The sequence below is a fragment of the Citrus clementina genome, unplaced genomic scaffold (assembly GCF_000493195.1).
Source record: "Citrus clementina cultivar Clemenules unplaced genomic scaffold, Citrus_clementina_v1.0 scaffold_2, whole genome shotgun sequence".
In the NCBI taxonomy this organism is placed as follows: domain Eukaryota; kingdom Viridiplantae; phylum Streptophyta; class Magnoliopsida; order Sapindales; family Rutaceae; genus Citrus; species Citrus x clementina.
This window is the reverse complement of record NW_006262688.1, coordinates 33,313,501-33,329,281: the sequence shown is the minus strand read 5'-3', so window position 1 is coordinate 33,329,281 and position 15,781 is coordinate 33,313,501. Positions and strand designations below refer to the sequence as shown.

Genomic DNA, 15,781 nt, shown 5'->3' with positions numbered 1-15,781 from the left:
TTAAAAAAAAAAATTTTTTTCCCCCCCCTCCTTTTTTTGGCGGGCCCCCCCGTCCCCCACAACAATTTTTTGAAAATTTTTCCATCTTTCAACCCACAATTATGAACTGTAAATTCGGAGGTCATTTGTTAAAGTAATTTAGAGAACAAGGTGACCAGCTAATTTGCTATGATGCTACAAGCTAAATTTTTCATTTGATATACGCAACTGTACAACCATAATTCATTGGACTTTCCTGTTCATACTTGGCTACACGGGGATGATTTCTCAATATCTCCAGTACACGCTCCTTAACTACTCCAGTGCCCATCCCATGAATAACAAAGAGAACCGAACGCGACTCCCAACAAGCTAAGGCTATATCAAGCTGGTGAGAAGCTTCTTCAACTCGCATTCCCCGTAGATCCAAAGAGTTCTTGGACATTTGGACCCGTGGACCATAAGAAGCCTCTTCATTGCTGCTTCCCGCGGAACCACTCTGGCGGTCTTCTTGCTGGTGTCAATTAAATATGTGTCAATGCAAATCAGATTCAATTAACAATGCTAGTTAAAACTTATGACAGGGTATGTCAAGTAAAAGAGACTCCAGCATCCACTAAATCCATGGAAGTTTAATAATGCCTTAAAGTTGTGTATGAACTTAAAGAGAAGTACAAGTACATACCTGCTTTCTCAAACGCGGAGCAGGATTTGCTGCATTCTTTCTTTTGCTATTTGGAATCGGCCTAATATTGTTTTTCTTAACACGAACCCTCATTTTACCATATTGGACTAAGACACTATCATCATCTCCAGGTACTTCCACTACAGTAGCCAACTTATCTCCCAAGCTCTTCACGTGGACTTGCTCCCCAGATTGAGGAGTAAATGAACTGGTATTAGTTTCACCGACAGAAAAATCATCATCAGGACGGTGAGCTTCAACAATTGCTGCAATTGCAGATTCAGATTCCTTAATCAGAGAATTAATCTCATCAGCACTGGCAGTTCTGAGTCTGTTTTCAAACTCCTGTACAACTGTATCAATCTGAGCCTTCGCAGAATTTAATTCTTGTTGAACCTGTTGTGTCTCCTTTGCCTTGAGATGTGTCGCGCGTCTATCTAGATCTTTTGCCTCATCATCAATCTTCAATCGTGAAGTTAGAGAAAAAGGAAACCGGATAAATGTCATTAAACATCCATAATTCTAATCCACAAAATGAATTTCATGTCAGATCTGAAACTGCAGAATTTATGCCAACAAAATTAACAGACTTTATAGATTATATGGCCCAGCTTTCTTAACTTCCATCTAGTTTCCAATGAAATCTCCCACAAAAGTAGGCCGAATGTATATCCTTATCTTTGCACTGATCTAAGTTTGGAATCATATCCAAATCAACTTTTGGCTAAGTGGAAGTTACAGCAAATTGACAACGGTAAACAGAAATAGAAACAGAAGTTGAATCCTGGGTACAAGCACTAAAGCCCAACATAAATTTGTGGTGTGCACGCTCTAGCAGAGCTGAGCCCAAAAACCCCCCATGAGGCATCAAGTAATCACTATAAATTGACAATTTTGGAATCTTGTACTTGGCTCATTTCATAAAAGTTCAGATACTATTGCCAAAGTCCAGAACTTAATGAGACCAATTTGAGGTTTTAGACCTTGACCATAATGGAAGCAGTTTTAGAAAAATGGTACCAGTGAAACAAAAAGCACGTTTTGCATGACTTTTCATAATACAGAAAATATATACCTCCCGGTAAAGATCCGTAATTTCTGCATGAAGAGATGCAGCTGTCCTGGCCTGACTTTCCAATTTTCTTCTTTCCTCCATTAACGACTGATACAACTCACTTTTCCGATGCTGCTGCCTTTCTGGTCTTAACCTCTCCACCAACTTTTGTGCACGTTGAATAATTTTTCTATCAAAACCAATTGATTTAGCAATATTCAATGCATTTGAATCGCCAGTACTTCCCCAAAGAATTCGGTAGGTAGGTCGTAAAGTGTCCAGAGAAAATTCCATGGCTGCATTCTCAAACCGAGTATCCTTATCTTTCAGACAACTTAAATCAGCATAATGAGTAGTAACAATAGCTAAACCAACGCGATCTCTGAGATACTGCAAGATGCTAGTAGCAAGAGCCACACCTTCTGAAGGATCAGTACCACTACCAATTTCATCAATTAGGACCAATGATTCTCTCGAAACAACTTCCAAGATGTCAACAATCCTTGATATGTGCCCACTGAAAGTTGAGAGATTTTGTTCAAGAGACTTCAACAGAAAATGAGTCAGAAGAAAATAAAACTAAAAGATCTCAGAAATAAAATGTCAAAACGAGGAAAACTACTACCTGACGATCCCCAATATCAGCTAGGATAAGATCAAACCAGGGTAATCTTGGGTGGTTTTTAGCAGGTAAATACAAACCAGCTTTCGACATAAGAGATGCCAGGCCCAGAGTTTTCATGGAAGCAGTTTTCCCTCCAGTATTAGGTCCAGTGATCACAACCACTCTCTTTTCGCATTCAACTTTTATGTCTATTGGTACAGGGAAATCAGAAATTCCTTTTGACAAACTTCCAACAGTCATTTCACTATTTTCCACATCCGATTTTAATGGATTAGAGTTGGATGAAGCAGCCGACAAACTTCTTAAAGAGGACCCAAGAAGCAATGGTTGTTGGATGCCTTCAATGTTTATACTGGAATCAAAGCTGACATGGCTCTTTGAACTTAAAATTGGACAAACCCCATCCATCCATTGAGCAAAACCAGCTCTTGCAAAAGCAAGATCAATTTCTAGAATTCTATCCATCAGATACTTTATCTCTCTTTCTGATTTCGCTATTTCTGCAGTAAGCAAGCTCAAAATGGCTGTTTCCTCAGCTATCTCAGAGTTTGAAAGCCTCACTTCCATATTGTTGAACTCAACTGCCTCTTTAGGTTCCATGAAATATGTTGCACCAGAACTGCTAACATTCAGGACTATACCATCTGGAAGTAAATATTTGTGAGAAGCCTTAATACCCACACACATTCTAGACCGGCGCTTGGTTATCAAGGGTTTGTCAATGCCCCCAGCCTGGAAAATTTGAGCTGCTACCTTCTTCAATAGAGAATCCAGATTTTCCATGTTCCTCTTCCTTTCTGCCCTAATAAGCTCCAAATCCTCACTAGCTCTATCAAGGATAATTAAAAGCTTGCAATCTAAGCAAAATTCAATTTTTTCCTCTAACTCTGTCACGAAATTGCAATTCTTGAGTAGTTCAAGCAAGGGAGAGTTCCTGTTCAAAATACAATAAAAATAGATGAGACTGTATACGATGGATCTTCATTACTTGATTGAAATTTCATGCAGCCATGTTATATCTAAGTCAAGGAAAAGAAGATCTCAGCATTGCACTCCTTGTGCATCAGTACCTTCAAAATCATAAATCTTTTAATAGCCTTATTGAAACATGAGAACTGATCATTACCAAATGACCTATGCCTCTCTCAATTTTGTATCGAGCTAAAAAGAATACCCATCCAGAGATGCATCAAATGGAATTACTTGCAAATAAATCATCTCAAGACCCTTAAAATCCGATATGCCTCTTAACAGAAAAATGAATTGCTATGACATTGAAAAGGGATGAAAGAAAAAGCAACTAACTGTTGGAGTGTTCGCATTACCAAGATAAACAGAGTATACAATTCTTTACCTATGAAATATGTTGCCACACTTCTGCTCCAGCATTGCTTTACCCAAAGTAGATTATCTATAAATGGCTAATGATTTTACAAAGCACACAAATCTTAGATCAACAAATGATATCTAACCAATAACGAGCATCAATAATTGCCATGTGTAATCGGCAATTTGCTGACTTCATTATTCCATTATTAATGTATAATGAAGTAACACCTATGCTAAATGTCCCACCAGCTGCCAAATTATCATCACTCAATCTCTAACTCAGAATTAAAGCTATAAACTCTATGTTGAATAACTATCAATGGATACAATAGATTTCACGCGTAGAATACTGAAAAATGCAAACAAAGCCTATAATAATAAATTAATTATAGTACCTCTGCAAAGAATCTCCATCCAGTTCAGCCGCTTCCGTTAGCTTCTTCCACACGTTATTAACAGCTCTAAGCGTCCTTCGAACGGCACAAATCTCACTCGGCGAAAGCAACTGACCAGAGACGGCAGAATTTAGGATGCCGGCGATATCTTCAATTGTTGACAAATCCAACGGCTGAGATTGCATCATCGCCAGAGCGGCGGATGTTTGATTGAGAAGCTTCTGGCTCTCCTCTAGGGACTTGCCGAATGGGATTTGGGCCTTTTGGACGACGGCATGGCCCATGGAGGTTTGCGTGAAGGAGGAGAGCTGCTGACAGAGTGTGGGCCATTCTAAACTCAAAAGGGTTTCTTGTTGGAGAGATTCTGAGAGACCGAGTTTTGGCGAGTTTGCGACGGAGAGCACGGTGGGCTTGCAGTTGCGAATTAGTTTGCGATGGTGGCAGTAGATGATTGGAGAGTTTTGGGGGTAGAGAAAATGATTGCCATTGCAGAGTTGCATTTGAGAGAACTGAGAAGCTATGGAATTGGAGATGGCCTCTGTGCGTGTGTTTTTGAATTTCTCTTTATACATACATACTCACAGACTGTGCCCCTTTAGCTTATCCAATTCAAATGCAGATTTTAACTAAATGCGTGAAAGCCCGTCTGCTGACGTGCTATCATCACCCGAATCCGAGTATGTCAGTGATTTTAAGAATAATTTATATGTCATTTATTTTAAGAATAATTTTGTTCTTCATATATATATATATATATATATACTATAAAATAGAACCGCGCTTCACGCAGCTTTAGAAATAAAAATTAGTATTATTATTTTTTTCTTACTCTACACTTGATGAAATTGATAAAAAATATGAATTGATTTTTTTTAAAATGAGACAGCCTTATAAAAAATAATAAAAGTTATTAGTCAGAAATACAAATAAAGAAACAACGCAAGATAAAGAATAAAATGAGGTAATATATTATAGAGTGATTTTATTCATTATAATTGTATGTGTACAAAACAAAAAGATGAGCTCTCATTTTATAGTCAAATAATCACTCCATGAAATTAATAAAAAATTATGGATCATAATTCCTTATGAGATAGTAGGAGTTATAGAGAAGTTAAAAGTTGTTAATATGAGATAATGGAGAGACTAAGAGATATATGTTATGAACATTTATATTTATTTTAATAAATTCATAACACTCGCTCTTGGATGTTCATTACAAAGAATACGCCTTATTAAAACCTTTACATAATTGTTATTGTGTAACAACAGTCAAATTAATTATGAGAAGATGAAAAGTCAAATTTAAAAAAAAAATTCTCTATTTATTAGATAATAGAGAATATACAAAGATAAGAAATAATAATACTACACCACCTCCTCAAGTCTCAATTTTATATATATATATATATATATTTTAAAAAAACCAACGCACACGCACAGCATACTTGGCTTTGAGGATAAACCCAAAGAAAATAAAGGCACGCTATTTTCGATGTCAATTTGTTTGACAATATCTACAATTTACAACTTAAACTAATTTATAACGCCATTGAACCCCATCAGCTCCTGGGGCGGTGGAAACTCTACCTCCTTCACAGAGATGGTGTTTTTGATGAAGCAAGTGAGATTAATCCTCTACCTATGAGAAATCTGGAGAGAACAACAGTGTGAAGAGATGAGGTAATTCGAAGTCGATAATTGAAGAAACACACAACAAGGGGAAAAGAAAATCTAATTAGAGAGATTAAAATAACTTTTCGAGGTTAGTTATGGGAAATTACATATTAATTCTAATTCGTATGTTCATGTTGCCAGGATTGGAGAACCACAAGCTGCAGGAGCATGATTTCCCTCTTTGTATACGAGGTTTCCCCTTGAAATTGTGGCCAGTACTTTCCCAGAGAGTCTTCTTCCCAAATAGGCGGAGATGCTCTGCATATAATATATATTACAGAAATCAGAAAACAAGGGCAATTGCTGTTTTCACGACTGTCGGCTGTCGCTGTAAGAAGAAGAATATATACGATTACATACAGGATGCTTCATGTGTACAGGATGGTCATTGTCAAGTTCAAACTCCGCTTCAGGTTCCCATACAACTAGGTCTGCATGATTTCCAATTGCAATGGCACCCTGCAAAAGGTATTTCAGATTAACGTGGAGTGAAAAATATGGTATCATCTAATACGTACCCTGGCTGTTACTTTAGCGGAATTATTGACTTGATACATTAATTTGTACCTTTGAAACTTGTCCAGCAAGCTTGGCAGGTCTCTCACTCCACCATGAAGCTAACTGTTCTAAAGTTACTCCATATTTCCGCCCATAAGACCACGTGACAGGAAGAACAAACTGCAGAAAATCTCAAGAAAATACACATTGCTTCCCATATCAATAAGAGAAATATAACATTACGAATTTACGATCAATTATAAATTTTTGTTAGATAGTAATATGGTTTCGTTAGCAGGGTAGCTAATTTTTAATCAAATATGTCCAACCTGCAAAGATGATATGCCACCCCAAGCTTTCAAAAAGTTGCCTTCATCAAGGAGTTTAAGTTCTGGCACGGTTGGTGAATGATCAGAACTTAGCATATCAATGTGTCCATCCTGGAGGAAGCATTAGAATCAAGTGTCAAGTCAGTCACAAAAATAAAGAGGAACCAAGGACTTGCAAGTGGCCTGGAAAATCTAAGTACCATCAGAGCCTCCCATAATTTTTCTTTATTTGCTGCATCACGTATGGGCGGGGCACATTTGAACCGAGTATCTCCATCTGGAATCTCCTCTGCTGAGAAAGCCAAGTAGTGGGGGCATGTCTCAACAGTTATGCTGTCACCATTAGTTTTTGCTTCCTGTATTGTATACACATGGAATCAGGAAAAATCATGGACTGGATTTCCTTTTTGTCCCCTTTATTTTATTTGTACACATTGAAATAGATTTTAGATACCATTAATAGATCCAAGGAAGAACTAGCATCAGATAAATGAACGATGTGAAGATGAGCTCCTTCTGCAGGGCCACCTGTCCTCGTGTCCTTTGCTACTGTCAAGAGTTCTCTGATAGCCGCTTCCTCCCTGTTTGGGGATCCAAAAAGGCAGTAATTATGTCAAATGAAACAAAAAATATCATATATTATAAGACAAATTTTACCATAAAAGTATTAACAAATGTCCGCTATTTGAACTTCCTTGTGTTTTTATGAAACATATTTTACCATGTTAAGATTTTTCAGCTAAGACAAAGAAAGTACCATGAAGGTGGCCTTGTCTTCAGATATGTTGAATAAGATCGAGTGTCAAGTGTATCATCTTCGAGTTTTACATGCCTTTCTGAATCTTGTTCCATCTCAGCATGTACAAGTAAAGGTTTTTTGTATCTTGCCAACACAGATAGTCCTTCCTAGAGAAACCAAGTTTGAAAAATTAAGAGAACAAACTCAATTATACCAGAAACTCAAAGGAAAATTATTTGTATCTGAGTAATTTAATTTGTGAATGCACATCATTAGAGATAGACGAAGAAAAATAACTGAAACGTGAAATGTTATCGATCATTAACGACTAACTTTACCGTTTTTCAATTGACTAGAAAGTGTTGAAATTAAACGTCATGTAACAAACCTTTATATGGCTGGCATTTGTCATAGGAAAGTCGTTGATCCCTGAAGGACACATAAAAGACTACAGAATGAAAACAGAACAGTTGTGAGATGATAATTCAATATTAAATAACACAAGTAAAATTTACCTCAGAAAACTGAAGATTATTATCAGTCAAAAATCACTCCTCTGATGGTTACCTTTAATCCAAGAACACCAGCATTCAAGAGAGCTTCCAGAGCACTTGCATTATATGCATTTTCAGGAACTAGACCTCCCCAAAAACCTGTTGATCTATAGCTTGGTTAACACAGAAATCTTTGACAAATCATTTCACTAGCGAAAGTTTCAAGATCATACCAACATCAACATAGATTCTCTTCTCTGCTGCATCAACCTATGGAACACAAAAATAGAAACGTTATCAGAAAGACCAGTCAAAAAGAAGGACACAGATAGCGCTTTAATTGCAACATTATCAAGATAGTACTTAAATTCCTCAAATAAAACAAGTGATCAATACCTTTAATTTCAGAGTTTCCGTTGAGATAGTTGAGGGATCACTATTGAGGGGCATGTCAATTAATGTTGTTATACCACCTGTAGAAAAATATTAACACTGTAAAGTTAGAGCCTGCTCATGATCTGATCACATTTTCCAGGGCCCAAAAGAAGATATATTTGTCATCCAATGGTATACAAAATCATAAAAAGCAGCAAATCGTTGGAAAAGAAATGCAACTTTTTACATGAGGCAACTAGGTTAGTGGAAAATTTCTCACCTGCAGCAGCTGCTTTGGTGCCCGAAGGAAATCCTTCCCACTCAGTTCTTCCTGGATCATCGAGATGTGCATGCCTATTATGTCATGATCACATATTGCAGAAAAGAATTAATTACACTCAATCACAAGTAAGAATGTGAATCCAAAACATCCAAAATTTAGGCATCATTGTGTCATTCCCACTCAGTTTCCTCTATAAAATCCCACCAGAACTACTTTCAGCAGAACGTTTTACAACGCATGCATAATCTTTTAAATGAGTGCATAGTCAAATCAAGAAGATGGTTCGCATTTCTTACACATCAATCAAACCAGGCATGATAACAGCCTCTCCATAATCAACTACTTGTTCTGTCTTGGAGTTCCGAGGCCATTCCTCTTCTGAAACAATGGATATGATATTCCCTTCCTTGATCTCAACTGCTCGTTTACACATTTGAAAAGAATATCAATTCATTAGATGGTGTATCGAAGGAAACATCTTGTTCGAGTAAAAGAACCAGGCACAGCACTAAAAACAGTAATCATTCTAACAGCGATTGATTTCACAATGAACGGCTAATGACCTCCAATTGAAGGATTATAAACAGTAACATAAATGAAATGCAAAATCAAAATACACATCGATTTCAACTTGCAGGACTTGAAAAGAAAAATCAAGTTTCAAAATAAAAAATACCTGCACCAGAAATAACTCCTTTTGGTGTCACAATCCGCTTGCTGGTTAACCAGTAATGGTTGTAAGGAAGGAGACTGCACTCACTGTGAGATAACTGCAACACATAAATCAACAAAGAAGCGATCACCTTCCAGTGGCTAAAATCATATTTGATAGCAGAACAGACCAATTATGTTCTGTTTTGTGCCGAGAAGATTAGTTCGAAAGGGGGATGAAACTTAAAAAGTGCTTGTTGCAAAAGAACATTTTATGTGCTTTCCCCTTTCGAAAAAAAAAAAACATTTTTACACCATCTCTTTGAAATACTTCTCCAGAAATCTCTTCAGAGATTTTCTTTTAAAAAAAAAAAAAAAAAAACTGTTTTATATACTAATTCAAAACATGCTATAATCTATTTGTCATCTCCTTTTTTTTTTCTTTTTTTTCAATATAAAAATCATTCCGATTTTCACTTCCTTGCCTCTTTTGTTTCCTCTGTATTTTCTCGTCAACCAAACAAAACATTCAAAAGAGCAAAATAAAAAAACACGCATGCACAGACACACATAAACACAGACGTAATCAAGACAATCAGACCTTGGCAGAATCCTTAAAAACAAGAAAGAAAAGAGAAGCAGCCAGCAGTGTTAGCGTAGGCAACAGCCTCCACTGCAGATTGAGATTCTCCATACCTCTGTTTTCTGAATTATGTGAGCTAATCTTTCTCTCTTATTATGTGGAAAATTAACGGATCTCATTGGTTCATTTTCGTCCAGCCAGCAAGATTCTTGAATCGTGGTGGAGCCACGGCTGCATGGAATCTTTGATTGGTCAGCGCCTCAGTGCCTATATTTCTTTTACAAATGCGGACATGAAAAAAGTAATGCCCACTTGCAGTTGTTGGATCAATGTCCCATCACACTGCGGACAAAATGCCAATCCATCAACTTGGTTCGTGTTTGTTTGTATTATTTTTTTTCTTAGCGTTGTCTTGTTATTAGTGCGTGAATCAGATACGAATCGGTGGAATCGTGGAGAAGATTCGTTCAGATTCGGTAAAGAAGCCAAATATAGGATGGCCCAGCTCACATTTAATATCATCACTAGCGTAGTCAGATAATCAAATCAACAGGATGATGAATATATACATAGAGAGAGAGATTATAAAACCTCTTGTTTTAAAAATAATAGCTCTAGAGTTTGAATCTCTCACATGCGAGTTTTAATTGAGTTAGAAAGAAAATATCTTCTAAAATTTTGGATAAATTAATGGCTCTGCCATTGTATATTATGTGAATAAAAATTGAGAGTCGGATTAACATACGAATTGCTACAATGAAAAATGATCGGGTTATGATGGATTTTTTTAACTCTTATATTTATTTAATTAATTAATATTCCTTTAAATCAATAAAAGAAATAAATTTACAATAAATAGATAATTTATGAAACTTAACTTATTGGGAGATGGTCATGGTGGATATTATAGATAGATAAAAAGTTGCTAATAAGATTAAGAATTACATTGATGAACATCTATATTTAATTATTTTTGGTAAATTCATAATATTTACATTATTAAAATTATTATTATTATTATTGGATATAAAATTTCTTCAGTGGACTTGAAAATCCTAGTCACTTCTATTGATCAAAAGATTTTACCAAATAAATTAACTAGCACATCAATAACATATCATATTTAAATGCTTTATATATCACTATTGAAAATCCCAACCACTTCTATTAATAAAATTTTTTTACCAATTAAACTTAACTAGCACATCAATAATATATTATTTTGAATGCATTATATATCACTATTGTCAGACATCAGCACAATCCTTGTTACTTGAATCTTCATCAATTTAATGCACATCCCATATTTATGTTTTATCCATCACTTATTCACTTTGTTGGTTTCAAATGAAATAATATATTGTTGAAAAAATGATTTTTTTTTTAAGCGCATGCAGCGGCGAAGTTGTCGGAAACTAGGTTTCATATTAAAATGGGCTAAACTAAAAAAGGACTTGTGTCTGTTGTATTATTTTTAAATTTTTGAAATGATTGAGATTATTTGAACACATAAAATTTTTCGGCACACTCATTTAAAAAATTTAAAATTTTAAAATTACCCTTCACTAATTTTCTTCTTTCTATTTTACAATTACATATTTTCTCTACTCTCACATTTTATAAACTAAACACTTAATTTCACTCTCTTTTCAATTATTTTTTTTTTACTTTTCTTAATTGATCTATATTTCATGCCTTCTATATGTAAGAATTTTTTTTTCTTGATATCAGCTTTTTTGTCTGGTAAAAATTAATTTCTTCATATTCATTAACTTTCATGATTGATAAAAAATTGTTGATGTTTTATTTTAAATAGTGGGTTTTGTTTCTCTTAGTTTGTTATATTGATTATTTGCAACTAAAAAGAAAATATGTGAATAAATTTATGAGAATTTGTGAAATCAAGAAAATAAATAGAAGAGAGGGTTGGTTAAGTAATTTTTTCAAAAATTATTTAGATAATAAAATTTTAAATTGAAAAATAGTGTAGTAAATTCACAGAGGGCTTTATCAGGACTATTAATGATGTTAAAAGCACTATTCATAAGAGAATTTGTTAATTAAATTAACCAGCACAAACAAACTATATCAATTTGCTTCAATTACCTTGTTGGAAGAAATTAAACTAGGGATGGCAATAGGGAGGGGAGGAGAGGGGATCGACGTCCTTGTATCCATTTTCGATATTCTGCATACGTCCTTGTCCCCATCATAATTGCTTGAGGGAATCCTTGTTCCCTCCCTGAATAATAATAAAGATCCCCAATTCTTGAATAACTGATATATATTTTTAGTTTTCGATTTTAATGTAGTCATATTAGAATAAAAAATTTAAATAAAAGTAAAGTTTGACAATATATCTTACATTAACATTAATACATTACAAAAGTCACACCACAAAATACAAATTATCATAATAATTATCTTCGTCAATCTTCATAATCATACAATAAAAAGAAAAAGAAATTATTTTTATATCAATAATGAATATTACTATTAAAACAAAACTTTTGAACTAACGGTATCTTGTCCTATCTTTTTAATGTCTTGAATAAATATTTAAGACTACAACTAGTTAATTAGACCAAAAAAATTAATAATATAAATATTTTGATATTTGCCATTTATATCAATATTCAATATTTTACAACTCAAGTTGTATTATTTTATTCACTAATAATGTAAAAACTAAAAAATAAAAATGAGGAAATGGGGAGGGGACAGGGATTCCGCATCATCTTGTTCCTTCTCCAAATAAGAAACTGATTAAATAATCATCTGTATCCTTCATTCGAATAAGAAATTGCGTATAAAATTAATCTCATGCTCTCTCTAAATAGAAAAAATCATCGAGGGTCCCTATCTTTATGGGCAGTTGCGATCCCTAAAGAAAACATCAAATTATTATTTTCAACCATTATAAAGAAATGGCCGGTGGGCTTAGGCCCACTGATTTAAAACTCTTGAATTAAATTTGAGAACTTGGGTTAAGAGTGTTGAGATTTTTTTTTTTTTTTCATTTACAATTATATATAGTTAGGCGACAGTTGATTTCTCTTCGGTTAGTTTGTGGGTAAAATTGTTATAACCCTCTATATTTGTGAGGATTGAATTATGAGATGTACTATAGTCATATTGACATAAAGTGAGTCCACAATTGAACTCTAATCGCAAATATATTAGTTGAATTGTATAAGCATATTAAAAAAACAAGGCATTATTAAAATACAAACTTTGAAAGTATAATAAAAGATAAAAACAAAAAACAAATTTCAGAAATCACCTTTAAAATACATTTATCAAATATTGAAAATCTCATGTGAAAAAAGATGTCTGAAAAAATATCAGAAAAAAAAATACCAAAAGCGACCTCAAGAGTGGTCCGAATCCGACTCAACGCGGGCGGCAAATAATTCATGATATAACAGTAACAGCAACCAAATGACAAAAATGTCCCTACACAAAGAATCATCCTGTGTCCGTTCCAGTTTTCCCCTCCTTTAATTGTGAAAGAAACCGGCTGCAAAGCGAAAAATTTGAGAGAAATGAATCAGATGATACCGCAACAATGGGCTTCTCCTTGCGGAAATCAATGCACTCAAAAATTCGCAGCCCTCACGCAAATTCCATGTACCATTTATCTTGCACTTCTTTTAGCTTTAATGATCGAAACACATTCATTATTATTTTTATTGTTATTCAGAAATTTCATTGTTGTCTCTGGCTTAATCTGCTAACTTAAGTTTAGTAGATCTAAAATGTTGTAGCATACCCGTTGATTAAATTCGGATTCAATTGGTTTTGATTGGTTTCATAGTCATTTCTATTGGTTTTGGTTGTCTCAAATCTAAAAGCAAATTGGCATGGTTTCATCATGTAGGGAGAGTATTTTGCAAAAAGGGATGTGATGCTGACGGTGAGACGTGGGAAGAATGTAAGCATTTCTCTGCTTTTTTCTATATTTCAGCCTACTTTGCCCGTATAGATGAAGAATTGTGTTTTTTCTTGGTGGAACTGAGAATTATGTTTTTGATTGTATGTTTGGATCCAATGAGCATCGAAATCGTCTCAAAGTTCCGAAAGAAGCAATTCTCTTATGGCTTTATTTGAATTAAGGATCTAGAAGTTTCAGTTATATGTAACCTGTTTCTTTGAAGAATATGAATTATTAGGATTTAGTGGTGATTATATGCTGCTGCTATATGAGGCATTTTACTTGAATTGATGACCTAGTTAATTGCTGTAATGCCCTGATCTTATAGTCCGAGGACAACTTTTTAAGAGCCCATTCTTGATTGAGGGCTGGGTAATTTGCATGATTTTAGAGATCTGCTCATGCACTGAATCTTGGCATGAAGGGAAATATTTTATTTTAGGAGTTCTCTTTATAGTCCTAATATATTATTTTATAATTCAGTGTAAGCTTCATTTGATATAATTACTTATATTTCTAGGCTTGGCAGAGTGCAATGAGATATGCTATAAGGACCCTGTACTAAAGGACCGCCAATGGAGTGCTTACATTGATCGCTCTCCTGGAGCTGCTAATTATTCTGAGGTATTCTCGCCCAATATGCATTGCAGTGACTTTGGATTTGGTTTGTTTACTTTCTGAACTTAAAGTTGTGGAGATGTAAAGCATTCAATGGTTCCAAATAATTTATGACCTTGATTTGGAAGAAAACTGTACTTTGAAACTAGCTGATTAGCTCTAGAAAGTAAGGAGGAGCTGGGAAATAATAATGGGAGACATTTTAGATGAACTTCTGAAATGAAAGTTCATGCATGGAGCTCCGAGGTGCAAACACTATCCTAGTGCTCATTTCCATCACCTTAGTAGCTTAAAAGTTGTTTGTACTTGGTAAATCAGAATATACTCAAGTCTGTTGGAACTTATTATCTATTTTCATTCTAACTTTGCACTCTTAAGGACATTATCGGTGCTTTCTAAATGCAGATTTTGCACTATTCCAATATTGATATGTCACATTTTATGGAGCTTAGCATTTGTTTCAAATCTAATATCCTCAAATAAAGAAGACACACACACACGTAGTGAGATAGTGGGGGGGGGGGGGGGGGGGGGGGGGAAAAAGAGAGAGAGAGTAATTCTCTATTAACATTACCGGTGGGATAATCACCGATCCCTTTCTTTTTACAGGAATGTTTCCATGCTTGTGTAGCTGGCTGTGGTTATAAGGTTAGTTTTTTGTCATCTGTTAAGGCCATGGTTGCTATATTATTTGGTTTCACATTCACTACTGACCTGTTGATGTGCATATTGCAGTTTGAGATTGACACAGAGGAGTTGATAAAGTTCGACCAAACAGGCCACCTCCACCTCCCCCTGTTGCGAAGCCACCCCCATGTGTTGTCAGACCTGGTGAACTTACTCAGGACTTGCCTGGCACTTCAGCATAGTCAAAGAGAAAATGCAAATTTAGGAAGAAACTTGTACCCCAAAATTTTGTTAGCTAGTCAATTAGCAGGAAGGTTATTAATGCCACTAACAGCCTGATACAGGTCAGTACAGTTTTAGGGGCAGAAGCTATTTTCGCTTTATTGCATCCCTGCTTAGGTTTTATAAGCTTCAATGTCACCTAATATCTGGTTTTCCAGATTTTGATAGCATACCTTGGATAACTGAGATGTAAATCCAATACAGTTTACTGCACGGACTTGGTTGACATTGGTGATGATTCAGAAAATTTGAATACTATAAGAAGCCTTAGAATTTTTTCTTATAGAGCTTGGTAATAACTACATTATGCACTGAATCTTTGATTGACATTTATAAAATTCTTAATGTATCGAAAGTTTCAGTTTTTGAACTCTTGAATTTCAATGTAATCGTGACGGTAAATGATTAAACTCTGTTTCCTCGCCTCCTCGGAGAACCACTGTTTCTTACATCCAACCATTTTTTGAGGACAAATATCAAGCTCACCCTGATGTTTGTTTAAATCATCTAAGAGAAAACATTTGTATTTTTTCATCTAGACAGTCCTTCGGTTGAGTGGCCGTAAATAGGACGGAGAGATTTTATGGATTTCTCTCTTTTGACCAATATTATCAGTGTCTCAAT

At 35.0% G+C, this 15,781-nt stretch overlaps 3 protein-coding genes across 4 annotated transcripts; 1 reads left to right on the top strand and 2 right to left on the bottom strand.

Moving 5' to 3' along the window:
- Positions 1-121: 121 nt before the first annotated feature.
- Positions 122-4,764, bottom strand: LOC18053509 (endonuclease MutS2). Its single transcript, XM_006449260.2, has 5 exons — positions 4,068-4,764; positions 2,344-3,277; positions 1,740-2,264; positions 665-1,126; positions 122-493 (listed from the first exon to the last, which is right to left on the bottom strand). The coding sequence occupies exons 1-5, from the start codon at positions 4,637-4,639 to the stop codon at positions 191-193; spliced, it is 2,796 nt and encodes a 931-aa protein (XP_006449323.2). The 5' UTR covers positions 4,640-4,764; the 3' UTR covers positions 122-190.
- Positions 4,765-5,448: 684 nt separating this feature from the next.
- LOC18053552 (allantoinase) lies at positions 5,449-9,935 on the bottom strand. 2 transcript variants are annotated; one of them, XM_006449259.2, is made up of 16 exons: positions 9,715-9,863; positions 9,139-9,232; positions 8,759-8,879; positions 8,460-8,533; positions 8,201-8,277; positions 8,038-8,074; positions 7,878-7,963; positions 7,699-7,758; positions 7,329-7,477; positions 7,026-7,152; positions 6,772-6,927; positions 6,572-6,682; positions 6,312-6,422; positions 6,105-6,203; positions 5,852-6,002; positions 5,449-5,720 (listed from the first exon to the last, which is right to left on the bottom strand). In XM_006449259.2, the coding sequence occupies exons 1-15, from the start codon at positions 9,805-9,807 to the stop codon at positions 5,874-5,876; spliced, it is 1,524 nt and encodes a 507-aa protein (XP_006449322.1). In that variant the 5' UTR covers positions 9,808-9,863; the 3' UTR covers positions 5,449-5,720; positions 5,852-5,873. The 2 variants fall into 2 exon arrangements, with proteins under 2 accessions (XP_006449322.1, XP_024047554.1); XM_024191786.1 differs by lacking the exon at positions 5,449-5,720 and having other exon boundaries at positions 5,807-6,002; positions 9,810-9,935.
- A 3,230-nt stretch (positions 9,936-13,165) lies between these two features.
- Positions 13,166-15,491, top strand: LOC18053551. Its single transcript, XM_006449258.2, is given in 6 exon segments — positions 13,166-13,326; positions 13,577-13,630; positions 14,151-14,254; positions 14,858-14,896; positions 14,984-14,999; positions 15,002-15,491. Coding segments are annotated over 6 exon segments (414 nt in total). The 5' UTR covers positions 13,166-13,241; the 3' UTR covers positions 15,118-15,491.
- Positions 15,492-15,781: the final 290 nt, after the last annotated feature.